This window comes from Pholis gunnellus (assembly GCF_910591455.1).
Source record: "Pholis gunnellus genome assembly, chromosome: 11".
NCBI classification, from domain to species: Eukaryota; Metazoa; Chordata; class Actinopteri; order Perciformes; family Pholidae; genus Pholis; species Pholis gunnellus.
In genome coordinates this window covers 24,407,044-24,434,631 of record NC_136538.1, presented here as the reverse complement: position 1 = coordinate 24,434,631, position 27,588 = coordinate 24,407,044, and the positions used below count along the sequence as shown (strand labels likewise).

Sequence of the window (27,588 nt, the reverse complement as noted above, 5' to 3'; positions counted from 1 at the left end):
CTTTTTAGCAAACAAAATCACTTATTTTATGTTCTTATGTTTTTACTTGTTTGGAATTTATCCACATACATAAAGCTAGCCACCTAGCCGATGCTAACACAATACTAGCTACCTAGCTGAAGCTAATATAGAGCTAGCCACCTAGCCGATGCTAACACAACACTAGCTACCTAGCTGAAGCTAATATAGAGCTAGCCACCTAGCCGATGCTAACACAACACTAGCCACCTAGCTGAAGCTAATATAAAGCTAGCTACCTGGCCGATGCTAACATAACGCTAGCTCACTAGCTGAAGCTATAATAAACAGTTATGTTCTTTACATTCTACAAATTACTTTACAATATTTGTTTAAAAGTACTTTGAATTGGCTTGTGAAATATATATATATATATATATATATATATATATATATATATTTTAGTTATGCATGTGTTTTGTTTTGTTCTTACGGTTATGTCATCTATTTTGTTTATATTGTAATTACTTCTATCGTTTCTGTTCTTACCAAGTAGTCTCTTTGAGTACCTTTAAAAGCGCTATACAAATAAAATGTATAATTATATAAATATTATATAATCTCTTCTGTTTTCTTTACCATTCTCGTCTTTTTCTTTTCTTTCTTTATATAAATAAAAAACACCCAGAACACGTGAACTCTCATCCAGTTTTAGTTTAATTCATTTTTAGAAAAACAAAAACAAAAAAATCTCTTCACCACATACGCATTACACAAAGCAAGCAGCCATCTTTAAAAATGTTAACCCTTTATTTCTATTTATTTATTTCAAACCAGAGTTAAAAGCAGCAGAAGAAGAAGAGCTGGGCTTCCCAAAACCAGCACGAGTTCAACTGATTGAAGCTTTAATCACATGGACATCAATATTAAGAGAATCACTAATAACACGTTCATTTATTCCTATTCAAAAACAAACGTGGTGGGGGGTAAAAAGAAGTGCCGAGTTGGTGTTTTGGGAAGCCACGCCCCCTTTTAGAACAGTTAAATCAACTAAAATCAACAGACAAGTTTGCTGGTGTAGAATATATCATATTAATATTATTTACAAAATCTCTGTACAAATCAAATACACAAGCGTGAAGAAGGTCTTCAAGAAGACAAATAAAAGGCTGGAAGGGTTCAACACAAACAGGAAGTCTGAGCCTCACAGGTCAGAGGTCACGTCACTGTGAGGTCTGAAGATAAACGCACACACACACACACATACACACACACACACGCACGCACACACACACAGTCAGCAGTAAAGAAAGAAAAGCTTCTTAGTGTCACACTGAAAACAAACATGTTTTATACTGAAACATCCTGCTGCCTACATCCACCTTTAATAGTGTTATAACTACTTATATGTACATATAAACAAGCACATATATTTATGAATATATAAATATATACGTTTATTAATATACCATGACAGCATGATGTCACCATGAAGCTCAGTTTGACGCGTTAACACGAGTCACGGATGATCTGTTGCGAGTACTGAAGGAGATTAACGGCTCTGCAGGAACAATGATGATATGCTTTAAATAAATTAAATAAAAGTTAGAAAGCAGGAGATCTACACGTCTGTCAAACATTCACACTGGTTCTTTTGTGCCAACTGAAAAACAGGATCATTCTGTACAACCGTATATTCAAAGAATCACATGAGAGGAACCAAACAAACGGCATCATTACTGTACCAACTACTGGCCACAAACAGGAGGAAGATGCTCCGCTTCTTCTCCATGATCGGACATCATACTATAAAAACCACAGCAGAGAGTGGAGGTGATGAGTGTTACATTATAATAATAATCTGTTACAGTACCATGGCAAAGAGAAACCACACGGAACAAACCAGATGTTTGTGTGAACGTCAGTGAAACATTGAGGTGAAGTTCAGCAGGTAAAGACGTTCAATCACAAACCAGACGCACAATAAAGGCAACAGAAGAAGAAGAGATAACCATCAGCAGTCCGACAGTAAAGCTGAGGCCACATATAAAAGGCAAATATATAAAGAAACATTTACAGAGAAAACAACACATAATGCATAATGTTTGAGTTTTGAAGCCGATAGATTAGTTAACGAAGGCGGTTACAATCAAAGTACCACAGGAGTAAAAAGTACTAATTTAGTATGAATGAAGCACAGAATGTGAGATTATTCTCCGTTAACATCTGTTTACGATCGTTTCAGAAAGTGTGTTTAGAGTTTAAAAGAACCTCGGTGACTAAAACCTTTTTCTCTACAAATGAACCAAAAGCAAAAGGTCGGAGCAGCAAACACGTGTTTTGGGGTCAAAGTGTAGTTAGCCCATGTTAGACGTTAGAGATCAACAATACTTACATAACATTCTACGAGCTGATAAAAGGATTTAAAGAAACTCCTCAGAGACACGGAGGTTAGTTTAAAAACAAGAGGACACAAAGAGGTGCATGCTGGGAGAGAAACTACACATTTATAGGATTCATTGACGTTAAAACCAAAATAAACCACAAACCAAAGAGCATGAGGTGTGTATGTGATCTACAGCTTCCTGTTTCTCTCCGCTCACATTAATATTACAGGCAAGGGAGAGAGAGAGCGAGGGGTTTCCATCCCACAGTCACAGGGGCTTCACTGCTGTTTGATCCATCACTTAAGAGTCCTTAAGAGTCCTAGTTCTGGATAGTGACTCGGATCAGGACCACGACCTGGTTAAGTCAGTCTGGACCTGGTCCTGGTTCAGTACTCCAGGTTTTAGGGACCCAGCAGCACTTTGACAACATCTGCGACAGTAAACCAAGGCAGCAGGGTGGCAGAGGAGCTGGAGGGTGAGGAGACAGAGGGCAGATGTTGTGTAATGCAAACATCTGTTGGAAGACAAGGTCTTGGTCCCGTCGTCTACCGGTACGCGTCCACTCTTTAATATTTAATCACAAATGTGATTCTGCAAACAGAAGCTAAAAGAATAAACCACGCAGCTGTTCAATCCGTCTTCATTTTACATGCAGAACCTCCTCTGATTTGCATAAAGTAGCTTTACAACCTCAACTTCATGCAAATGAGGGAGCACGCCAACGCGAACGCCCCCTCCCAGAATGCATTGCAGGGCTGCTCAACGAATGGGAAGCGTGGAGAGAGACGGATCCCGCGGATCACACTAAAAACCTGCAGGGTTAGGGATGCATGTGTGGCAATGTGGTGTTTAGTGTTTACGTGGAGGCAGACGGAGGACAAACAAACAAACAAACAAAGGCCGTGTGCAGCGGAAACAAAAAGAATTAGAGAGCGTTCTTCTTCTGAAGGAGTCGTGCGGATCTCAAACAGGATATTTGGCCTCTCAGTGCACTCCTTGAGAGAGGGACTGTGGCATTGTGGGAAACCTTTGTTGTGCAACAACAACAACAACAACAACAAGCCCCTCATCAGCTGCTCAGAATCTGGAGCTGGTGTGACACCAGTAACGTCCACCAGGAGGCTTTAAAGTGGTCTGAAGACACAAACAGCCTCCAGGACGTGATGCTACAGTAGATACTCACACTAAACACTGAACCTCCTCTGTGTCTCTGTGCTTCCTGATACAGAGTACAGATTACCATAAATTAAAGATTACAATATTAAAACCTCTACGATGGGGGGGGGGGGGGGGTGTGTTAGAGGTCGTCTTTATTTACAAATGTTAAATTTCTAAAATAGCTTTTCTCAGTTTCTCTCTTAGCGTTTCCTTTAGTGGAGGGGGGGGGGGGGAACCTTTCAGCAGCGACAGGAGTCGATGACATCACCGCATCGAGTCGATGACATCACAGCGTTCAGGGGGTTAGGGTGACATCATCCAAGGGGGGGAGAAGGGGGATGTTTTTTGACTTCACGGGTCCTCGGTTGTCTTGAGCAGCTCCATCAGCGCCCCGACAGCTCCGAAATAACCCTGGTGAACACACACACACACACACACACACACACACACACACACACACACACACACACACACACACACACACACACACACACACACACACACACACACACTTTACACACACTGATCTGAGGTACTCCTCTACCTTCTTAATGTGCTTCCTGTAGGTGTGCCGGTCTCACCTCGTGCTCCAGGAACAGGGCTCTGAGTTGTCCTTTGGACCAGAAGTCCATGGCGTAGGCCAGCAGCTTGGTGGACACCGTGTTGATGCGGAGGAAGTTCCCCACAAACACCACGCGCTCGATTTTCTGATACCAAGACACACATTTTAAAAAAAAAGTCAGAAAAATCTGAATTTGTCTGATCAAATCTCCCCGATTTCAACCCGCTGTGAACGGAGTCATCGTTATGTAATGGTCTCTTTTTACTGGTATAGTTTCATTTAACGGCTTTGCTTTTATTGGTGTTGCTTTTACTGACTCTGGTTTCAACATGTACAGAGCTTTGACAACCTTTTAAAGCTCTGTACAAAATAAAAGGTGGGAAATGTTTAACCATCGTATTTTGAAGAAAATGACCAAAAGAGTCTTAACCACGAGAACTACATTCTACCAAACGAGTAGAAAGAACATTTTGACACACATACAACTCTATATAAAACTATCTCTAGAAAACGGCTTAATGTGTCCAAATAAAAATAAATAAAAGTCACAAAATAAACCAGATAAAGCCATGAATTGTGTTCAATGCAGCACCTCCTTCTCACCACATGGTGGTGCTGGAGAGCTGATACACTGGTTACCAGTGTATCAGCTGGTCTCTACTGGTGGGGTAACCTCTGCAGCACTATAAAAAACAACTACTAAGTGATCAAAACAACTGTTGCTCCTCTGTGTGTAGTGATAGTGTGTGTCTGTTGCTCCTCTGTGTGTAGTGATAGTGTGTGTCTGTTGCTCCTCTGTGTGTAGTGATAGTGTGTGTCTGTTGCTCCTCTGTGTGTAGTGATAGTGTGTGTCTGTTGCTCCTCTGTGTGTAGTGATAGTGTGTGTCTGTTGCTCCTCTGTGTGTAGTGATAGTGTGTGTCTGTTGCTCCTCTGTGTGTAGTGATAGCCCTGTACAATGCTGCTTGATCTCCGAGCCACAAGGCAACACTGTAAAGAAGCTCACAGCACACAGAACCACGGAGGTCACGTCCGGCTCTTTGCTCCACGTCTGAGCGGAGATAAGAAGGTAGAACTTTGAGTTCTAGTAAACTATTTAAATCAAAAGTCAAAAACTCAAATCGTGGCTACAAGACGGTCGTGGGGGGTGACATCACCTTAACGAGTGCCTGGATCAAAGGCCCCTGATTGGACGAACACTTTTCACTCGTGTTCTCCTGATTCTGGATTTCACACCTCCTGAATCTTTGTAACTTTTCAGACGCGACTGTGAGAAATAGTTTAATGATAGAAACACTATTTACACGTCAGAGGTTTATACAAAGAAGCTCCGTTTTCTTTAGAAACAGGAGGTGTTAAATATCTACACTTTAGTTCATATTTATCAGCCAAATCAAATAGTTTACAGGATATTCAACCTTTGTTTCTACAATGTAATACTTAACAGGGTTTGAATAAAGGTAATAAAGTAGTTTATGAACATCAGAGGGTAGTTTGTGGCTTTTTACCGGTTACACTCGTCTTCTTTTTTCTTCTCAGTACATTTAGTTTGTACGTCCTCTGTGTTTCAGAGAATAAAGCAACGAACAGCTGTGTGTGTGTGTGTGTGTGTGTGTGTGTGTGTGTGTGTGTGTGTACCTCGTTGACAGCACACATCCTTGCTATGGATCCGATGTTGTTAGTGATGGTCACCAGTGTTGCTCTGGCCAGGTCCTCCTTACTGATGCTGTCCCGCTTCTCTTTGCTCATCATGTGACCAAAACTGTAAAAAAAACACACAACATTAAAACATAAAACACACACACACACACACACACGGACACACAATGTGTGTAAACGACTTTCAGAACTACGGGGATTATAATCTGAGGTCAAATCTGAGTCTCTTTGCTTTATTGATCAACCTTTGAACACTGTTTACACACTAAACCCAGATTAGCTGGTGAAGGTCTGTGTGTGTGTGTGTGTGTGTGTGTGTGTGTGTGTGTGTGTGTGTGTGTGTGTGTGTGTGTGTGTGGTTCTGTTAGACTGTGTCCTTTGTGCAGACATACATTCATATAGAACATTAACATTGCTTTTGTATTTTTAGAATGTGTGTATGTAGGTGACTACATATACACAATGTATGGGGGTCTCTGTGTACTTCTGTGTACTCACTTTTCTACAGAATAAAACATATATATGTGTATATAAACAAATGGTGACTCGTATCGTTCATTGGTTTTTGACAGTGTTGCTGAAGTGAACGTCGTGGACATCCAGGTGACGCTGAACTCGCCTGGATGCGACGGCGGACCCCTGCAGTCCGAAGCGCTCGTAGTCTCCCCCGTAGATGTCCTTCACCAGTTTGTCCACGTTGGTGGAGTCTCCCTTGCTCGCCATTTCCAACGCCTCCTCGAACGTCTCACAGCCAGTCAGCAGGCAGCAGAGGCCCAGGAAGGTCCCGCCTCCAAGACTGAGGAGGAGGAGACAGAGGTACGGGTGAGACGGAGGTACGGGTGAGAGGGAGGTACGGGTGAGACAGAGGTACGGGTGAGACGGAGGTACAGGTGAGAGGGAGACGGAGGTACAGGTAAAAAGAGACAATATGAGAGGAAAGAGAGAGGAAGATGAGCAAAGATTCACTTTACTAAATCTACTTCTGTCCTGAACTCTAATATCTCTTCCTATAAATAGTTAAAAATGAAATAAATCGATGAAATTCAAGACATAAATATGAGAAAAAGTTAAAATACTAACTAACGATGATCTCATTTTGCTCAGTTTTAATATAGTGAGAGATAATAACTGATGTTTCTCTCATGTCGGGTAAGGACTCGTCACCAGCTCCCTATCTAATCAGAATCTAGTATTATATAACGACACAAAGGTACAAAAGGTGACAGAGATAAAGAACAGCTGGAATTAAAAAACAGCTGATTGGTTCTTATCTGGCGGATGGCCTGAAGCTATGAAACGTATTCGGCCACCTTCACCTTTCACACATATTCATTCAAGCAAAAAGAACTTCAAGTTCCAAAACTCATTGATTTAGGGCTCATGGTGGACTTCGGTCTTTCTATTGTTTGTGGGCCCAAAACATTTGGCGGTGACGCAGCGTGGGATCATGGGAGTGGTGTTCTCACTGCAGTAGTTAGGATTCCTTTAGTGTTGGTGGTTCAGGAGGTTTTTTACCACAGAGGTCTCCTCCTCTGAATAAAGCAGCTTCACATTAAACATGATGATGCTAACGTTAGCTCAACTTGTTTCTCTGATAACATAACATCCAGACATTTGATGCTAACGTTAGCTCAGCTTGTTTCTCTGATAACATAAGATCAATATGTTTGATGCTAACGTTAGCTCAGCTTGCTTCTCTGATAACATAAGATTGAGATGTTTGATGCTAACATTAGCTCAGCTTGTTTATCTGATAACATAAGATCCATATGTTTGATGCTAACGTTAGCTCAGCTTGTTTCTCTGATAACATAACATCCAGACATTTGATGCTAACGTTAGCTCAGCTTGTTTCTCTGATAACATAAGATCAATATGTTTGATGCTAACGTTAGCTCAGCTTGCTTCTCTGATAACATAAGATTGAGATGTTTGATGCTAACATTAGCTCAGCTTGTTTATCTGATAACATAAGATCCATATGTTTGATGCTAACGTTAGCTCAGCTTGTTTATCTGATAACATAAGATCCAGATGTTTGATGCTAACATTAGCTCAGCTTGTTTATCTGATAACATAAGATCCAGATGTTTGATGCTAACGTTAGCACAGCTTGGTTCTCTGATAACTTAGATCCAGATGTCTAAGGTTAGCTCAGCTACCTTAAAATTAAAATTTTCTCTGGTTTGAACACTGGTGGAAACATTTGTCAGAATGCATACATTTGTCATACATATAATATAGGTCTAGTTGATTTAATACCTTTATCAACGTGTCTATAACAGTAGGAGAGTAGGTGGCAGCTTGCTGAGCGGTTGCAGGTTCTACTTTCTCTTTTCTAGTTGTCTACCCTCCTCACCTGGTCCCAGTCACCCGTTTGTAGTCGTTCTCTGAGTACACGGCCAGTATGGAGACCCCGGAGCCGATGTTGACCAGCAGCATGGGGAAAGGGTTGTCCAGGGTGCAGGTCGTCTTCACGCAGCTCTGGGTGTCCGACGGGTTCTGGAAGTAGTAGCCCTCTGGGTGTCCGTTGAAGCTCACCCGGTCCACGAACAGCAGGCCGCGGATCAGGCAGTCCAGCTCGTCGAGCTTCAGCAGCTCCAGGTCGGCCATCTGCAGAGCACAGAGAGACGAGGACGCTAGCTCAGCTCAAAGGTGATTTAAAGTCAAAAAGATTATTCAGTTTAATGAAGACGAAATGCTTCTCAAAACAACTTTAAGACAGCCTGCTGAGGGAGTTTATTGATCCTACTGAGCTGCAGAAAAGGTCAACGAACTCAGGTAAAACCGTAATCAACTGCAAAGACATAGAGAGAGACAGAGATGTATGCTAAATCTGTAAACTTTAAATGTGACAGAGCTGTTTACATAGTGTAGTCGCCACGTGGTCACTTGTTGGTTAGTGGACTGACGTTTTGAAGCCTTGAGTTCGGCGTTTTGGCCTTTGCCATCTTGGTTCGTTTTGCAACCAGTGAACAGGAAGTGACCATATCTGGACTGAGGAGGAGTGACGTAGAGACGCGTATACGTCTCTGGTAGAGACCTGTCAATCACTGTGTAGCCCCGCCCTAAAGCATCCCCTGCTTTATGGTCTGTTTGACTCTAAATGGACCATCATTTACTAAATGAACATCATGCTGTATTGAAGAAGACTTGAAACTAGAGATTGAGACCATAAACTCATGTTTACAATGTTTACTGAGGTAATAAATCAAGAGAGAAGTAGAGTCATTTTCTCATAGACTTCTATACAACCAGAGGAGTCGCCCCCCTGGTGGTCACTAGAGAGAATGCAGCTTTAACACATAAAGCACTGACTTCACTTTTCAGACCCAGAGGTTGCTGCCTGACTGCAATTAACCATTTGTTTTAATTATTGATTCATATTGTCTTGTTTGATCAAGAGAAAACACAAAAAAAATAAATGTTGTAATTTTCTAGATTGTCATTAAATGTCTTGTTTTGTCCGATTCTAATAATCTATTTTATTTGTTCTCCGTCCTCACCGTCCTGAAGTCGTTCTCGAACTTGTACGCTCCGCCTCCGGTGGCGCAGAGTGTCGTATGCAGGCTGGAGAAGTTCTTGTCGCGCCCCATCTGGATGAACCGGGGCATGGCCTGTGTCGGGAAGCGGATGAAGTGCAGGTTCCCCGTCCGGCCGCACATGGTCAGGTTCCTCAGCTCCAGGTGGACGTCACGGACACCGGTTTTACCTGAGCGAGGGAGGAACCAGTTTTATATGTGACGTGACTCTGTGTTCTTTTATGGAGTTAAACAAACACTCTGAGCACTTGTTCAGAATAACTGAACAGGATTCAACACTATTGGAAATGGTTGTCAGGAAACTAGCATTTGGTTGCTGAAACTGAAAATATAGCTGTGGTTTTTAATCACCTTATATTTTGAGTAATGAAGATACTTTACAGTTAAACTAAACGTCAGCTTAATAATAAAGATGCAACATATTTACATGAATTGTTCATGCTTTGCTTCTCCTCTCAAGACTCTACACATTTCTCTGTTTTTCGTTCTTTTGAATCAAATCTGTTGACGGGTTCGTCAAACTTTTCACCCCTCAGTCAAATAGCTTCTTCACTCTGTTTCACCGTCATCAGATGTGCACATGCGAGTAAACCAACAAATAATGAAATGTGTTTAGGACAAGAAATGTTAATGCAAATTTCTCAAAATGGCAACCCTCAGCTGCTGAAGTCAAGAACAAAGCAGCTTATCAATCTTATGCAATTCACGAGCTACACACAGTGAAAAGTACATCCTGCTATCTTCATGATAGGAGTCCTTGACCTGACTCGCCCCGTTTTAGATACACGAGTCAACAGATGCAGGTATATGTGTGTGAATGCAGGTGTGTGTGTATGTGTGGGTGTGAATGCAGGTGTGTGTGTAGACGTACCATAGGCCACATTTGAGGTGAGGTAGCGGCGGATGGACTTGAGGTTTTCCACTTCTTCTTGTTCTTCCTCTGCAGTTATATCGACCGGCTCAAAGTACACCAACTTGACCAAGGTGCCACCGATGTCCATGCCGAACCAGGGGAAGGCTGGAGAGAGACGACAACAAGATCGTAATCAACCAGTTTGTTATGGGCTGGTGTGAAAGCTGTCAATCAAAAACCTGGTGCGGTTCAAACGTCCGGGTCCGCTTCAAGGCAAACCAACAGCACGATTCTACGATAGCAGATATGAGATTTCATGTGTATATTTTAAAAAAAGTCTCCTGGGACCATGTTTTAAACCGTACCGGAAGTCGGCCATTTAGAATTTTGTGTTCATTTTCCCTTGATTTTTAATAATTTCTAGGCGCTATACTTTAACGAACTCGTCCTAGGGACAGCAAATCTGGTAGCACTCAGACCCAGCATGTAGGAGGAGTTTGCAAAAATGCGTTTTTCACTAAATTCTAAATGAGGGAAAATGTTGGAAGACGGAGTTTAGGGGTCCAAGAGGCTTTTTTGTAGAGCTAGCGGAGCTGGACATGTGTGTTAAATTTCATGTAAATCGGACATACTGGCCGAGGGACGTCGCCGGTCCAACTTGTAGGGGGCGCTAGAGAGACATTTTAAAACACAAATATGAAACCTATATCACAAGGTTATTTTCACAAGGCCTGACAAGTGTGCAAAATGTGGTGAATTTTGGAGTATTGCAAGTCCCCCAAAAATGCGGCCAATGTACAAAAATAAAAAGCAGAAAAATAATAATGAAACTATAGTAATAATAATACGTTGGATTTCAATAGCGCCTTCTCGGCCCGACGTCGGTTGCTCGGGCCCTGACGATCTCATGATTAATCTGTACGAGGCCATGTAGATAACCTACTTATGGAAATCCAAAATCAACCAAATATATAATTCTTAACATTACTTTTAGTGGACGCAAATCGCGGTGAGCGATACCGTTACAGCCCGTTTAAACACCGTTAGTCACATTATTATATTATAGGATATTATAATGGATGCTTTTTCTACAATTCTCTGATATTTTAGCAAGAACATAAAGAAAGAAATACATTTGCAGGACGAAGGAGCGTAAGGAAGAAACAAGCCAGAGTTGTGTAGAACATTCAGCACAAAAATAAAAAATAAAACCCCACAGCTCAACAAGAGCAACAGTCACCATGGAAACAGAGAACCCCCCTCCTCCATCATCTCTCCAGCGCTCTCATACACACCATCCTTCTCTCTCACTCCTCATCCTCTTTTCCTTCTTCCGCCTGCTTCTTGTCTCTCGATCCATCTAATTAATTTAAAGGAAGATTTACTGGAATAGAGGAGGAGAAGTGATACTGAAGGAGGTTTCAAATGCACCACGAAGCAGCTACTACATTTAACTGAGCGGTACATCAGCCTTTCTTAGTTTGTATTTATAGTTTTAGGCTTAATTTGTGTGATGATTAGAGCTGGTGGTGTGCTGCTTTTCAGTTTTACATCATTGTAAAGTTAATACCTTTGTCTTCGAGTATAAAATCAAAATCGGTGCGAAGCCGAAGAAGAAGAAATGGATAAATCAATGCCACAATTTATTCATTATTCAAGAGATTGTAATTGCCTCAGATTAATGAAATCGTTCCCACTCTTAGGGTTAAAGTGCAGTACAACAGTACCATGAGGCTTTCTTATTGACCAAATATGAAGTCAAAATAAAGAACTCTGTGCTCCAATAAAGGATATTTGTACATAGATATGAATGGCGATGGCCCACAGTAATTACTGCGAAACACCAATCAACTTCTACTAACAACAATCCGTTGCAATAAATGAAAGTGTTGCCAACATGTCTTGATAAGCTGCAGTAAAGCTCATTTAAAAGAGTCTCTATCTAACAAGGACAAGCTCTTTATAAGCACAAGGAGGCCGGAATGAATCACTTGGCCTTGTGCATTATTTGATCGTTCAAAACGTGTGCACAAACTGGAGTTTTTCCTCTCTTTGGCCACTGGATTTTATTTCAGCAGAATAATCTTTTCCATCTTTAGAAGCCTCCTGCATTGAGTTACTTCTCATACAAATATCTAGTTATTCTGGTTGAGCGACCCACATATTTGACAACGTTGTGCTCATCGTCAATCAGAGTCAGTGACACTTTGCAAGATATTAGTCTTTGAAACGTCACGTTTGAGAAGACAAAAGAACGACAAGGAACCATTAACCTTCTGTGGAACAATGGAAACCCTGTGGAACTGTTCAAGACAACACAAAACTAAGACGTGTTGAGGAAAAACAGCAGCGTTTCTTACATACCAGAAAACACCTCAAGAAACAGTGAAAAATGGATTCTTAAGCCTGAAAGATAACGTCTTTAAATGTCATATTTTGACAGCCAGAAACTCAAAAATATTGTTTTAATTCGTGAAGACTTTTCTCCGTGTTTTGATTCTCCTCTCACCTTGGAGGCATAAATGGAGTAAAGTCAGCACCGTTCTCTGATTTTTTGGGGATGCATCTGTTAGTTAAACTCCTCCTGACGGGTTAAAACACCAGATGTTGAGCCCTAAACGTCTGCATATGTCTGACGCGACAACACACTGTTAAAGGGTAACCCATTGAGGCAAAAGTCCACTTTCAGATTAGAGCCACCACATTTGACCACATGGTTGTAAGCTTTATTAGCATCAGTAAACGCATACATATGTTGTGTTTCACCAGCAATCGTTGGGAAACAGTGGTGGAAGATGAGCAGCAAGTTACAGCCTTCAAGTGCTCGACTGAACTCAAACAACCCTCAATCTAGAGTTTATTGTATATCATACGACACCTGATATGATCCCATTTGCGTGACAGCGTTTCTGTCTCTTCAACAACGACAACAGAGCTGAGCTGGTGTTAGTTCAACGTGATGCAACACAAAGTATGTTCTGTTCTTTTGTTGAAGGTTTGCATTGTAATTAACACCTGAGAGCATAATACGATCTAGTATCTGGTTTATTATTGTGTCTGTGGTGCGGTTAACTCTACACCTCTACACCACCTGTTACCTCTACGCCCTCTGTTACCGCTACACCCGTTGTTACATCTACACCCGTTGTTACCGCTACACCCGTTGTTACCGCTACACCCGTTGTTACCTCTACACCCGTTGTTACCTCTACACCCGTTGTTACCTCTACACCCGTTGTTACCTCTACACCCGTTGTTACCTCTACACCCGTTGTTACCTCTACACCCGTTGTTACCTCTACACCCGTTGTTACCTCTACACCCGTTGTTACCTCTACACCCGTTGTTACCTCTACGCCCTCTGTTACCGCTACACCCGTTGTTACATCTACACCCGTTGTTACATCTACACCCGTTGTTACCTCTACACCCGTTGTTACCTCTACACCCGTTGTTACCTCTACACCCGTTGTTACCTCTACACCCGTTGTTACCTCTACACCCGTTGTTACCTCTACACCCGTTGTTACCTCTACACCCGTTGTTACCTTTACAAACGCCGCTACACCTGTAGAGGGGCGACTGTGGCTCAGTGTTAGAGCAGGGTCGTCCTTCAATCACAGGATCGGCGATTTGATCCCCAGCTCCGCTAGTCCGTGTCGATGTGTCTTTGGGCGAGACACTTAACCCCGAATTGCTCCCGCAGGCTGTTCCTGCGGTGTATGAATGGGTATGAATGATTAGATCCTGATCAGCAGGTGGCACCTTGAATGGTAGCCCCTTTCATCTAGAGGTGTAACGGATCACCCCTCACTGTTCATGTGAACCGTGGATTATTAAACCGTTTATCTTAACCATCACAGTGTGAAATAAAGTTTGACTGACAATGTCCACCAACATTAAATAAAATATACGATCAGGGCATCATCTTTTGCTTTTCTAGTTGCCGATCTCTGATAATGTTCCATTATAAACAACCAATCCGTGTTGAAAATGACCAGAGGACAGCTATAGTAACCACACCCGCCGTTACCTCTACACCTCTACACTCACCGTTACCTCTACACCCGCCGTTACCTCTACACCTACTGCTGCTTCACTCTGGATGGTTTGTTACTCTTCAGCAGGGGTCACCTCCTTTGTGGTTTGGTTGACTTTTTGGTACCGTCCCCTCTCACCTACTGACCTGCTCTAATGTCTGTCAACATGAACTGATCTTTGTAAATAGATTTTCTTCAACAACACATTGACGTTGAACTCAACGACTCTACTGTATCTTGTGACAACAGTAAAAGATACATTTAGGGATGTGACGATAGAGGGTTTCATCACGAATCGATGTCAAGAACATTTCATTTATTGGGATAATCATCACGAGTGACTTGAAAAATATGTTTCTTAACAATATGTAGGCGATTCCAGTATATAGTGCCATTTTAAGAGTTTAAGCACATTTTGATGATCATCGGGATACTAGAGCATTGTACTCTAGTATCTAGTATTGTAACATTGTACTTGTCTTTCCACAAAATATTTAAACAATGAGATTTCTGATAAATAATCATGAGTGATGTGGATATTCAAACTAACTAGAACAGTCTGGTAAGTTAAAAAAAAATGACAGCACTTCACTGTGATGTCGCCTTTAACACCAGGAAAAAAACAACACTTCAGCCATATTACGATTTCCAAAATCTAAGACGATATCTAATATTGATATGTTGCCCAGCCATACGGGATAATAACATAAATCAAAACTATTCTGGCCACGATAGTCATGACAAGATGTTTTCACATTACTGGAACCAACAACTCTCTTACTCTGTCGTTTCAATATTTTATCACGATGTGTGTGTACATGAAAGAAAACCTTTTTATAATGCAAGACACACTTGTTTCCCACAACAGGATTCATTATTGAGGTTGGCTGCTTCACCCTTGAGGCCGTAGGAAGTAAAGATGATTAATAACAAGCACCGAGGCAGAACCGCGAGACACTAGAAACAGAAATATGATCTTCTTCTGTGACATAATACAAAGCAACGCTGCCAAGGATACATGACGGCCTCCTCAAGTGACAATCACGTTTTCCTCCACACCCTTAGCCAACAATGGCAATGGAGTACATTTATGCACATGTTGTAAACTATGAATATTAACCTAAGATGTACGAAAGTTAAATGTATTTAAAGGCTAAATCTTGTGCTTTGACTTGTCTTATCATATTGAAGCAACAAGAGACCAATAAACATATGCACAAACATGCTTTAAACATGTTTAAACTTTGGGTTGCACCATCTTAATATATGAACTGTAACTAAGTAATGCAATTAGAGGACAGCAACCGTTTCTATTAAACGTGTTAACCTTCAGTCTCAGGTTTCACAGAGACAAGACGCCACGGTGTGTATACAGTCGATATAATATCTACTGATCAAAACAATTTGAATCTGACCACGACACTGCCAAGAATACTACTCACGGTACTATAGATATCACTGCTTTTATTACTGCGTATTTTAATACCACAGTTGCTGCAGTAGACCCAGAAAATGATATATTTCTATTAATCCTTTAACTGATTTATTTAAGCAAAAATGCCAATTATTCCCTTCTTCCAGATTCCCCACTGGGAGAATGTTCTTTGTCTTATGTCAGGAATAAACTAAATTAGGAAATTGTATTAATTTTCACAATGAATCCATAAATCTTTTGGTTATATAAAAGATTTCAGAAAATAGTAATTAATCAACTTATTGTTTCAGTTTTAAATGAAATATCTTTGTATTTGAGACTGTAGGATAAAAAAATAGTGGGCTTTAGGAGATTATAATGGACATTGTTTTCTCACATTTTACCGATCAAACTAGTGCAATATGACGGCTGTATCACAATAATACCCAGTACTAGTACTGGCCCTCCAGATACTACTACTACTACTACTACTACTACTACTAGGGTCTCTAGGGAATATTTATATATCTGGTAAAACAAACAGTTCTACTCTGTCTAGAAACACATGTGATAGAAGAGAAAGACCAAACATGAGGACAGAAGTCTTTTAGAAACACTAAACTAGTTTCAGGTATTCTCCCCCCCCCCCCACGACCGAAACTTCACGCCTCGTTCTCGATCCAGCAGGAAGTAGTAGAACATTGACTCGACCTTTTTGTCAGACCTGTATCTTTTTTTTAATGGGAGTTATTCTGTTACTAAATGAACACGCTCCGGTTGTTACCAGCTGAAACTGGGTGAACGTTGTCCTGAATTAAACGATAAAATCATCACTGACTGATTTAAGGGTTTTTATGATCTTTGATTATGTGACCCGTCAACCAAACTTTCCCCTCCAGCCCCGAGTTTCAAACCCTCCTTGTAGACATTACAACTAAAGAACGTCTTCCCACAACACAACACCCTGGCATCTGTAAAAGGCCAAACATTGCATCGATCCGACTAATCAGATTTCTTGGAAAGCTTGAGCAGAAACAACTGTTGCCATGTGTCACACTGACACTGTCCACAAACCAGGTTTGCACACTTACAAATTGACAATTTTGTCCTGTGTATGAAGAAGAGTTGCTGTGGTAAAGAAAGGGCTCGGCCACAGTCTAAACCAGAGTCTATGCATCCATCTGATACCACGTTGTTGTGTCATTTATTAGCTCATTTACGCTACACAGGAACAACAACATGTGCCAATCGCTACTGAGCATGTGCAAACGACATGAACGACACACCTGTGGTTAAACACTCTCCTGCAGCCAATCACTTTCCCTGATAATTCTACATTGTAAACAACAAATCTGTGTTGGAATCGCCAGGAGGAGAGCTAGTTAAACGTTAGCCATTAGCTGTTATCAGCCGTCTGCCCATCCTTAATCACACCAGGTCAGACGATCATTATTATTATTACTGATGAAAGGAATGTCATATCTCATCTTACTCACAGATTCAGAATGCAGAGGGAACATCCTGTAAAACCATCACCAACACCCAAAAGAAGTTCTGCTATGTTTGTATCACGTTGTGATTCGGTTTTATCTGGTAGTGTTTTTTAAATCAAAGAATAAACAACTGATCGCAAAAATACTCGTCATCTTTCATCAGGACTCGACAGATATAGGGGCTTACATTTTAATTATTTTGATTGACACAACGGTCATCACTCGATCACAGGGCTGGACAATAAAAGATCATATTGCACGATTGGTCAGCTCTGATTAATGCTGCAATATGCAGGATTCCTCACAGGTGCATTAGTGCATTAAGAGGACACCTCCTCCGTCCTTTCCTTCTCTCTGTCTCTCCTTCATTTAATTAAGTGTAGATGTAAGGAATGCTGACGACATGACTCTGCAGACATTTGACAGACACAACAAACCCTGTGGCCTTGAACTGAAGTTACACTGAAGTTACACTAGATAACCACATGGTTATGCATTTAGAAATGTATGTGCAACACTCTCATAAAGCAGCGTCTGTCTCTCTCTGTGTGTGTGTGTCTGTCTCTCTCTCGATCCCTCCCTCTCTATGTGTCTGTCTCTCTCTCTCTCTCTCTCTCTCTCTCTCTCTGACTTTAACCCATGAAAATAAAGTTAGGACCAAGTTTTAGCCTCACCCTTAAAGAAATAAACACAAGTATACAATACAATCTCAATGAAATATTAACAACTAACAAGGTAGTAAACAACTAACACTTACCAGGTTTCTTTTCACTTACGAGCTTCATAGTGAGGCACGATATCTGCAAAGTTTTCTCCCGGATGATCTGCTGCTCACCATCATCACAAATACTCGGTCAATAAAAAATGGGAGGCGGGTCCAGAAGACAGGGGAGGCGGCTGTTGATTGGCCGAGGCAAGCCAGGCCCACTTATCAGGAGCTTTCTCACCACCGGGGGAACCGACCAATCACAGCGCGCAGAAACGCAAACCTGAGGGGTCGTCCGTGACAACAAAAAAGGGGGTCTCCCTGACGACTAGCGGATCAGCACGGACACACGAGCGGCTTGATATCTGATCGAAAAAAAGGAGGACTATATTGTCTAGAAGAGACGAATCACGACACGATAATGGCGGTTGATAATAAAGAGGCAGTGAAAGGAGGACACACACACACACACAACACAAACACCGGTTATAACACTCACGGACTCTGTTCCGTCTCACGGACTCCGTCCTCCGCCGTAGCCGGCACCTCTTGGCCGGAGAGCCGTTACACTCCGCGTCCTCGTGCAGGTGATGCACCGCGACTTCTGGTCCGCTCGAGCCGCAGCCGTTCGCGTGAAATCCCCTCTGGCTCTGGCCGTTGGTGACGTGAAAGTGTCCCGAAGACGCTCCTTTCTTGTCCGCCGTTGACTTGGCTTTATCCATGGCGGAGGTTAGCCTAGCTTAGCTTTTAGCATCTGCAGTGGGCAAAACCAACGACAACCCGCCGGCTAACTTTAGCTAGGCTAAGGTTAGCCCGGCTGCTTCCCAAAGCTAGTGAGGACTGACAGTCGCGCGACCAGCTAAGAACGTTAGAACGTGTCGGTTTCCTCCCCCCCACCGTAGTGTTTTACCGTAAATACAACCGTCAAAAATGAACACACCTGTGTGCTAGTGTGTGTTAGTGAGGAATAAAATAAAAAATACGAGCAGCCGCTGAAATACAATGTTCCCTTTGAGGTCACTCGCGGTCATTTCCCCACATTGAGATTCTGGCAGCAGCAGCAGCAGCCTGTGTGTGAGCGCGTGTGTGTGTGTACACTGCTACGTCACGCCACCTCCTGCAAACCGAACCCGTTTACCTCCTCCGACCGGTTTTTCTCCGTCTCTCTCTCTCTCTCTCTCTCTCTCTCTCTCTCTCTTTGTCTCTGTGTGTCTCTATGTCTCTCTCTCTTTCTTTCTCTCTGTCTCTCTCTCTGTGATGATAAATGAACTGTTGTAACCTCGTATATTATTGTAATTGCTTTATCACATCTGTGTATAATAAAGGATTTCGACCACAATTAGACGTTGAGGGAAATTAAAATAAACTAATTACAAATCAAATCTTTCCTCTGATGTAATCATTGAAGAGATATCAGAGCTTTGGGAAACAAGCACTGCTCAGTTACGACACAAAGTTCAACAACAACAACAACACTCAGCTCACAAGGTGCAGAATTAAGCTCCAAATAGTTTGTAGTTAATGCAGAAATAATGTACAAAAAGATTGAAATTAAAATGTATTCATAGGTCTGCTAACAATAAACAATAAGGAAACAAATAAAGACAATTATTAAAATACAAGTTTAAAATAGTACAGCAAAACAAATCATGCAAACTGTGATGTAGTTATGTATGATGATACTTTATATATATATATATAATTAGGGAGTTCATCATATATAAATGAAACTAATATATATATATTTCTATATAATAACCTTATGTGTGTTTATATATATATATATAAAATTAGGGACTAACCACATGAATCACTGTAAAGTACAGTAATGTACTGCACTGTAATGTACTGTACTGTAATATACTGTACTGTAATGTACTGTACTGTACTGTAATGTACTGTACAATAGATGCACATCGTTCCAGATGAAGTCACTAACTCACTGAGGAGACAACAGGTGAGATGAGATGCTGCCATCTTCTGGTTTAAACTCATCCACTGTGAGTCATTGAGAGAAATGTTAGGACTTCTTTTAGCTTCAATTTTAGTAAATGGTTCAACTTCTGAGGGAGATTTATGGAGCTAAATCCAGGTCAAAAGTTTCGGTCATTTGAAAAAAAAAATTGAACCTGAAAGTAAAAAATAAAAGTAAGTGAATGAAAAGGTTTTTTGCGTTGAATATAATTTTGATTCAGTTCTGGAATTTTTTTGAATTTTTCATTATCATTTTTCAGTTTCAGATTTTATATTTTCAGATTCAAATCTTTTTTTCAGTTCAGACTTTTGACCCTGATCTAGCGTGGGGGGCATGGCATCAACTGAGAGGGGCGTGGCATCATGAGTGACTATTGAGATGAAATTAAATAACATAACATATATGTTGGGCTGGCTTCTTGCCATTAACGTTGTCCTAACATACATTTAACTATCGAATTTGAATAACGTTGTAGTATATAACTGTATGGATGCCTTGCTAAAATTAGAACATCAAGAATAATCAAGGAAACCTTCACATGATATATAATGTATTGATATTATACATCATATTCTCCTCTGCACTCTTGATATTATTTATCTCTGTTATGTTTGTGTATTCTTTTTAAATTGTGCAAAATAAACTCAACTTTAGATTACAAGATTTTTATTCAACAATGAAAGACAACAAGGAACTTGTAAACATTTGATTTGCTTTGTGGGATGAGAAGATCTCTCTCATATCTGGTTAGCTTAGCACAAAGTCTCTCTCTGTGCTACATGAGCTCATTAGCATCAAATCCTCACAAGGCGATGGTGTGATCTTCAACAGAAACCTTGGGAGGTAGTTCTTCTGACTGAGGTAGTTCTTTGGTTTGTTCACGGCCTCTCTTCTTCTCTTCTTCTCTCCGTTCCTTGTTTCCTACCACGGCAGCTCGGTCCCGTCCCAGTTGAAGGCCCTGCCGGTCCTCTCCATGTTCAGAGAGTCCACGATGCTCATCAGGTGGCTCACGGAGAGCTCGGCGGCGAACAGCTTGTCCTTCGGTACGTTCCTGTGATACGGACGCGAGAGGTCCGTGTCCACCGTCCCCGGATGTAAGGACACACACACCACCTGGAGGAAGCACACACAAGACCTCTCTCTCTGTTGTTGTTGTGTTTGTTTGTCGTATTTCTGATATACAATACCTTAAATCAAACCTACCTTGGGTCGACTGCGGCCCAGCTCTATGGACAGGTTCCTGGTGGCCATGTTGAGAGCTGCTTTAGACATTCTGTAGCTGTACCACCCACCCAGACCTGAGAGGAGGAACACAATGAATCACAACCATGCTGCGGTAGCTAACGCCACGTTAGCACAGGGAGTAACAACCTGCAACACAACAAGCTACCGTTGTCTCCGATGGATCCCACTTTGGCGGTGATGTTGACGATGATGCCGCTGTGCTGCTTGGCTTTCTCTGCGGGCTGCTGACCGAAACCACCGCCGCCCTTCTGGAGGAGCGGGGCGAAGTACTTGGCCATGACCAGAGGACCCACGGTGTTGGTGGTCAAGGTGGAAATAACGCCCTGAAAGAAGAGTCAATCCGTGGATTAAGCATGTAGGCTGAGGCACAGGAAACAGGATGTTGAGCTATGAGGTCATTGAGTATCTGGAAGAACCAGCAGAGGTAATGATTCCTACTTCAATGCAGAGAAATGACACCAGACTCAGTCAAACATCTCTCCCTTTAGACTTCCACTAACAACATGAACAGTGTTTAAATGACCGTGAAATGACTTAGGCTGGGGGGGGTCTCAACCCGTCACCATGACCTCATGACGTTTACCTGCACCATGACGCCATGCTGTTTACCTGAGCAGTGACGTCCCTCAGACTGGTCTCTCCTTTACCGGACGGGTGAAGCACGGCCGAGGAGTTGACGATGAGGTCCAGCCGACCGAAGCTCTGTTTAACCCGGTCCGCAGCTCCGCGCACGTCCTCCTCCCGGTTCACGTCCAGCCGGAGGACCGTCAGTCTGTTGCCCGGGTGTCGCTCGGTCAGGTCCCGCAGCTCGGTCGCGTGCTCCGGGTTCCGGCACGTGGCTATGACGACAGCGGTGGTCCTATGTTTTAGGATATGTTTGCAGAACTCGAGCCCAAGTCCTCTGCTGGCCCCTTGGATCAGCGCCACGGGGGCCGCCATGACACTCAGTGACGTAACACCGTGTGTGGCCGGATGGAGAGGAGTAGCACGTGATGCCTTCAGGGCCACACAAAACGTCTAATTGTAGTTTTTTCATGGAATTATAATTATTTAAATTATTTAAAAAACTATTATTATAAGAATAAGTTACTTTTATATGTATTGTAAGCACTTTTATACTTTTTTTGTATATCAACGTTGAAAATATGATTAGAAATTATTCTTTTGCCTTTTTTTAAATTGACTACTGGAAGCTAACGAAGAGGACCTGGAGCAGCACGTTTCACAACATGCACACTCCGCCCTCTGGAGGTGATTCAGGAGAACACTTACACAACTCTCAACTGAGCGTGCACGACCTTACACAATCAAGTGCACCAGCCAGATGTGGAGCCGCAGAGCTGCAACAAATAGTGAGAATGAACCAAAATAATCTGCAGTTTGAGCACTTTGTTTGAGTTCCCTTCACCTCACATATTTATTATATGAATATAATTATGGATATTTAATTTATTAAATGCCCTAAATGTCAAATACAATAATTAATAATAATAATAAATTGTTTAAAAGGTTTACTTGGTTACAGAATTCATGAAAAAAAAGTTCAAATTTTTGTAATGTTCCAGACTTGTATGGATAATTTAAACTCATCTATTTCTAATATTATTAATATGATTATTCTTATGGATACATATATTCATTGTATCAAGTGGAGAAAAAGACAGTCCTCCTTTATTTGGATTATAAATGGTTTACAAATATTTTCATCAACAATTAAACCTGAGTACTCTGGTAAAATAGCAAAAAAGATTTGTTTAAAATTGTATAATTCCCCCTTATTCTATGTTTTCATTTATTTTGACAGTGTTTGTATAGTCTTATGTTTTAGGCCTCATATTTGTATTCTCTGTAACATCTTGTATGTTTAATAATGTGTGTTCAATAAATAAAAACCCTTCATTCTAGAGGGGACTAGACTCAGAATCTGTTTCCGGTCACCGTTTTTACTGTAACACCGGATGAAACAACAACATTAGAAAATCCTCTATGGAGAGGCATCATGAAACTATGGAAGCCCATTCCTGGCAGCAAAAAAAAATAAAAAATCCACCAAAAAAAAAATTAAAAAATAAAATATCCACCCAAAAAATAAATGATATATATATCCACCCAGAAAAAAAAAAGATAATGTTTTTTTTTTGTAGCCGGAAAAAAAGTAAAGTAAAAAAAAAAGATTATGATGTTTTTTTTTTTTGCTAGCAAAAGAGATTAGAAGTGCGCATGCGCTTCAGTGACAATCTCCTCACAGGTCCCTTCATCCCCTCACCAGTCTTTCCATGAAAACGACATGCAATTCTACATATTAATACTTATAATGATATATAACATCTAACATTTACAAAAGTCACCAGTAATAGTTACCTTGTGTAGAATTGCATGTCGTATTTCTTCCGGCAAAAAAAAAAAAAAAAAAAAAAAATCCTAATCTTTTTTTTTTGTTCTGGGTGGATATATATAATTTGTTTTGGGTGGATTTTATTTTATTTTATTTTTTTCCATATAAAACATATAAAGTGATTGTAGTGAAAATAGGCAATTTAAGCAGTTATTATTATTATTGTTATTAAATGTTGGGAGACATGGCAGTTAACTGTACTGGTGGAGTAAAAGGGAATTCGGAGAAAATTGACATAATTGTAGAAGCAGAAAGGAGGTTTCTGTGTTGTTTTATTTTTCCTAATAGACTTTGTAACATGTCGATGCGTCCTCCGGTCCAGTAGGTGGCGGTGATGTGTTACCAACCGCAGCTACATCCGGGCTACGTAAAATGAACTAAAATGTAAATATTTACAAAAATAAAATAACTCACATACACAACACAAGTTTAGTTACGTTATCCTACAAACAATAATTACAGAGTGTGTTTATTAAAGGAGTAATTAATTAAATATATAGTTTCCTGTCAAGCCCGAGCCTGAAGAGGTTGCCTAGCGACCAGTGGAAGTGTAGCGTCAGCTAGCAGCTAGCAGCTAACGTTAGCTAGGCAGTCTGCTAATACCGTAAAACAGCGTTTCAATGCCACCAAAAAGAAAAGGAGCTCTGCAGCTGGTCCACAGAGACGTGGACGAGATAAAGAAACAGGTTAGTAACAGAATGAAGAACTCTTTGTGTCTTATTTTAAAGATAAAAGTGCCTCGCGCTAGCACCAATGACTGAAAATGAGTGACGTAAACACAGATGTAAGTAAAAGAGAATTGATTTTTGTGAAAACCGAATCGTCTATAACACACTGAGAGAAGTGCTTCATGGTTGTTCAGTGAAGAGCTCAGTCTGGATGTGGACTTACAACATTAAACACAGATGTTTAAATGTAGGCTGGTGTGTGTTTTTATTAAACATCAAGTATACACACTGTTAAATACATATATTATATCACCGTTATTAGATATTCATAGTCATGCATAACGAAGTGAAAGACAAAGATTGCATAGTTCAGAGTTTTAAGACTAGACAGTAATACCAATTTACATAGAAGTTAGTTTACACGTTGAGAAGCATTAAATAAAATGTTATAAATCTTTGCTGATTAAAGCTCTTTTCAGATGTCTTTGATGAATAGTGATAATGTAGATGCTCCTCTGTATTTTGACAATAAAGAAGATGAAAGTCCTCAGTGAGTTAAGTACATATTTATACATGAATACACAGGTCTGCTGTTTTCTGTAATAACTCTCAGAATGAAATGTTAGTGGGATAAATGTGACACGTGTCAGTATTAAATATGTGTTATATAATATGTATTACAATACATAAAATACACAGTTCTGTATCCGTCTGTTCCTGTGTTTGTGGTAATCCAGGTGGACCGTCTGGTGAAGGAGGTGAAGGAGGTGCAGAGTCGGGATGGATCCACTGAGGAAGCATTCCGGAGGTGAACAGCGATTTAATTAATGCTATTTATGATTTATTTTATTTCAATTGTCTCTTTTTCCTTTAGTGATGCTTTGAGGTCTGATTTTTCAGATGTCAAGAACTGCAGATGTCGGTAGAGAAGACACAAAGGACCCTGATGAAGCTGACGAAGGTTATTATCGGTGCTTTACTGTCTGTCAACATGTGAATTATTATGTTATTATTTCATATCTTCTTTGTCATATTTATTCAGGTCTTCTACTATTGCTTGACTTATATCAGCTGTTTTTATCCAAATCCAGTTCATGTTTTCCAAATGGAGACAGCATTTGGATTCACTTGTTGTTAATTAAAAGAGTGATGGTTTTGGTTTATTGTTGGCAGAGAAGTGATCCTCTCAGTGATCAGGAATATGACAAACTGAACACAGTACTGTACATTATTAATAAGATAATAGATAACATACAAGATTGGATTAGAAACTCTCTGTATTGTCTATCGTTCTGGTCTTTAACGTTCAGGTCTTCGTGGTGATTTGTTGCTTTGGGTTTCCAGGCGGACGAGCCGGCTCCGGTCGGGAACTACGACCAGAGGAAGCAGGAAGAGGAGACACGACTGCAGAACATCTGGGAGCAAGTGAACAGCCTCTCTCTGGAGCTCTCACCCCCGGGACCCAGCTCTGCTGCTGCAGGGTCAGTCTCCTGTGTGCTTTATATACATATATACATATATATATATATATGTTTATGCCTTTTTCAATAAGTCACATCCAGTTCATTTGAGCTTTGAAGCTGTTTATCATGTTACCATGTTGTGATTCACAGCGCCGTCTCAAAGGAAGATAACGAGGAGGAGGACGACGAAGATGAAGACGAAGACAGTAGCGACGAAGATGATGAGGATGAAGATGAGAAGCCAGCTGTGAAGCCTCCCTCTCAGTCGGACCCTCACGTCTACACGGCCCTCAGCGACTTCACAGGAGAACAGGAAGGAGATCTGTCGGTTCAGGTGAAGCACTTCCTGTTTCACACACAAAGAGAAGAACTTGTCTGATTATAATAAAGTGTGTTTGTGAGTAACACATAAGTGAAGTCACATGTCTGCCTGCTGCTTCTCAGAGAGGGGAGGTGTTGAGGATTATCAGGAGGACAGCAGACGGGTGGTGGTTAGCTCAGGACGCTAACGGCAACAGAGGAGTCGTCCCGAAGACGTACCTGAAGGTGAAGCTCCTCAAACCTCCTGTTGTTCCTGTAAACCGGTTAACTCTGGATCTTTACCGGTAAAACTAGAGACGCTCCAACGTGTCCGCTGTTTGAGCTCACGCACTTTTAAATAATAAATATTATTACATTCATGTCCTAGTATTTATTTGTTACGTTTATGTTTGTACAAAGGAAAAGCTCGGTGTCTGATCGGTAATTTAAACCCGCTCACTTTTCAGCTTGGCTCCGGTGTTGACGATGAAGACGATGAAGATGATGAAGACGATGAGGATGATGATGATGATGACGATGACGACGATGAGGAAGAGGGTGAAGAACTGACTGATGACCGAGAGGAACAGAGGTTTTTTTTAAAACTTTTTGCAGATTTATGTTAATTATTATAATATTGTACGTAGTCATATCTCTGTAATATTGTAATATTATATATTCTAAAGGTGGAGGCTTCAAATCAGCCCCGTTGGCTCTTTGCCTCTTCCTGCACTGCGATAATATTTATCTCTGTTATGTTATGTTTATCTCTGGGCCACCGTAGCAACATGGTGGACTCCACCTCCCGCTCCCTACGTAGATATCAGAGGACTCTAGATCCTACACACTGGTCCTTTAAATGGAAATGATTATTATGAAATTATGAAATTAATTATTCAATCAGTTTGATTTGAATCCTTCTGTTGTTCAACAGCTCTCCACATTCCAACTGGAGCACTGTGAGAAAAGCTCTGACTGAGGTAAATATCTTACTATCTACGAATATTAAATACACAATATTTGATATTGTGTATGCAATACATTGTGTGTGTGTGTGTGTGTGTGTGTGTGTGTGTGTGACAGATTGATACTACAGATGTGCTCTCTGCTATGGGGGCGATACCTTCAGGATTCAGACCGTCATCTCTCAATAAACTGCTGGTGGAAGAAGGTCATTACACACACACACACACATACACACACACCTATATACACACACGCACACAAACACACACACCTACGTATATACACATGCACACATACACACAGGCCAACAGGTGCTGATTTGTAACAGAACTGTCAACAAAATGTCAGAAAATTGTAAAACTCAGATCACAATTATTTCCCAGGTTCTACGTGACGTCATCAGAACCAATCAAAGAGAACATTTCTACCACCATCAGTATCCGTACTTCTTTAACTCATCATAATAACAGTTAGTGTCTTTTTTTTCCCAGGTAAAACGTACAGAGGGAGTCACTACGTTCAGCCCGAGCTCAGCCAATCACAGCTGTCCTTCAGCGACCTCTTCCTGGATCCAGACAGCGGCAGGGTGAGACAGCCGGCGTTAACGTGACAGAATATTAAACTTAGATTACGGCCGGCGCCATGTTGTTTTTTCCGCAACCAGTGAACAGGAAGTGACTATATCTGGACTGAGGAGGAGTGACGTAGAGACGCCGTATACGTCTCTGGTAGAGACCTGTCAATCACTGTGTAGCCCCGCCCCTAAAGCATCCCCTGCTTTATGGTCTGTGTGACTCTAAATGGAC

General features: G+C 41.1%; 3 protein-coding genes across 5 annotated transcripts in view; 1 reads left to right on the top strand and 2 right to left on the bottom strand.

The window, feature by feature from the left end:
• Window positions 1-657: 657 nt before the first annotated feature.
• Window positions 658-18,833, bottom strand: pank1a (pantothenate kinase 1a). Of its 3 annotated transcripts, XM_079168817.1 has the most exons (9): window positions 17,822-17,969; window positions 13,666-13,830; window positions 10,136-10,282; window positions 9,229-9,434; window positions 8,082-8,335; window positions 6,342-6,518; window positions 5,702-5,825; window positions 4,085-4,210; window positions 658-3,914 (listed from the first exon to the last, which is right to left on the bottom strand). In XM_079168817.1, exons 1-9 carry the CDS (start codon window positions 17,847-17,849, stop codon window positions 3,855-3,857), a joined length of 1,287 nt encoding a protein of 428 aa, XP_079024943.1. In that variant the 5' UTR covers window positions 17,850-17,969; the 3' UTR covers window positions 658-3,854. The 3 variants fall into 3 exon arrangements, with proteins under 3 accessions (XP_079024943.1, XP_079024942.1, XP_079024944.1); XM_079168816.1 differs by lacking the exons at window positions 13,666-13,830; window positions 17,822-17,969 and adding an exon at window positions 18,270-18,833; XM_079168818.1 differs by lacking the exon at window positions 13,666-13,830.
• A 1,567-nt stretch (window positions 18,834-20,400) lies between these two features.
• On the bottom strand, window positions 20,401-21,929 carry LOC306703071 (C-signal; the record flags this gene model as incomplete). The annotated part of the gene is made up of 4 exons (XM_079168900.1): window positions 20,401-20,858; window positions 20,949-21,043; window positions 21,136-21,313; window positions 21,600-21,929. 4 exons carry the CDS (start codon window positions 21,927-21,929, stop codon window positions 20,667-20,669), a joined length of 795 nt encoding a protein of 264 aa, XP_079025026.1. The 3' UTR covers window positions 20,401-20,666.
• A 2,022-nt stretch (window positions 21,930-23,951) lies between these two features.
• The window catches only part of nphp1 (nephronophthisis 1), a gene marked incomplete at its 3' end in the record, with an annotated part of 7,639 nt that continues 4,002 nt past the window's right edge, over window positions 23,952-27,588 (top strand). The window contains exons 1-10 of the mRNA XM_079168531.1: window positions 23,952-24,071; window positions 24,791-24,861; window positions 24,954-25,014; window positions 25,398-25,534; window positions 25,667-25,850; window positions 25,961-26,062; window positions 26,284-26,408; window positions 26,751-26,796; window positions 26,900-26,987; window positions 27,274-27,368. Coding sequence (XP_079024657.1) covers window positions 24,006-24,071; window positions 24,791-24,861; window positions 24,954-25,014; window positions 25,398-25,534; window positions 25,667-25,850; window positions 25,961-26,062; window positions 26,284-26,408; window positions 26,751-26,796; window positions 26,900-26,987; window positions 27,274-27,368 — 975 coding nt within the window. The 5' untranslated portion in view covers window positions 23,952-24,005. The remainder of the gene's footprint in view (window positions 24,072-24,790; window positions 24,862-24,953; window positions 25,015-25,397; window positions 25,535-25,666; window positions 25,851-25,960; window positions 26,063-26,283; window positions 26,409-26,750; window positions 26,797-26,899; window positions 26,988-27,273; window positions 27,369-27,588) is intronic.

What these genes read in the sequence shown, in the direction of transcription:
- pank1a (XM_079168816.1), bottom strand. Translation starts at nt 18,492, where the DNA reads ATGGATAAAGCCAAGTCAACGGCGGACAAGAAAGGAGCGTCTTCGGGA. An exon ending in CACCTCAAATGTGGCCTATG is followed by an intron (nt 9,435 to 10,135) that starts GTACGTCTACAC and finishes TCCCTCGCTCAG; the next exon opens with GTAAAACCGGTGTCCGTGAC. An exon ending in CCCTGTTCCTGGAGCACGAG is followed by an intron (nt 3,915 to 4,084) that starts GTGAGACCGGCA and finishes TGTGTTCACCAG; the next exon opens with GGTTATTTCGGAGCTGTCGG.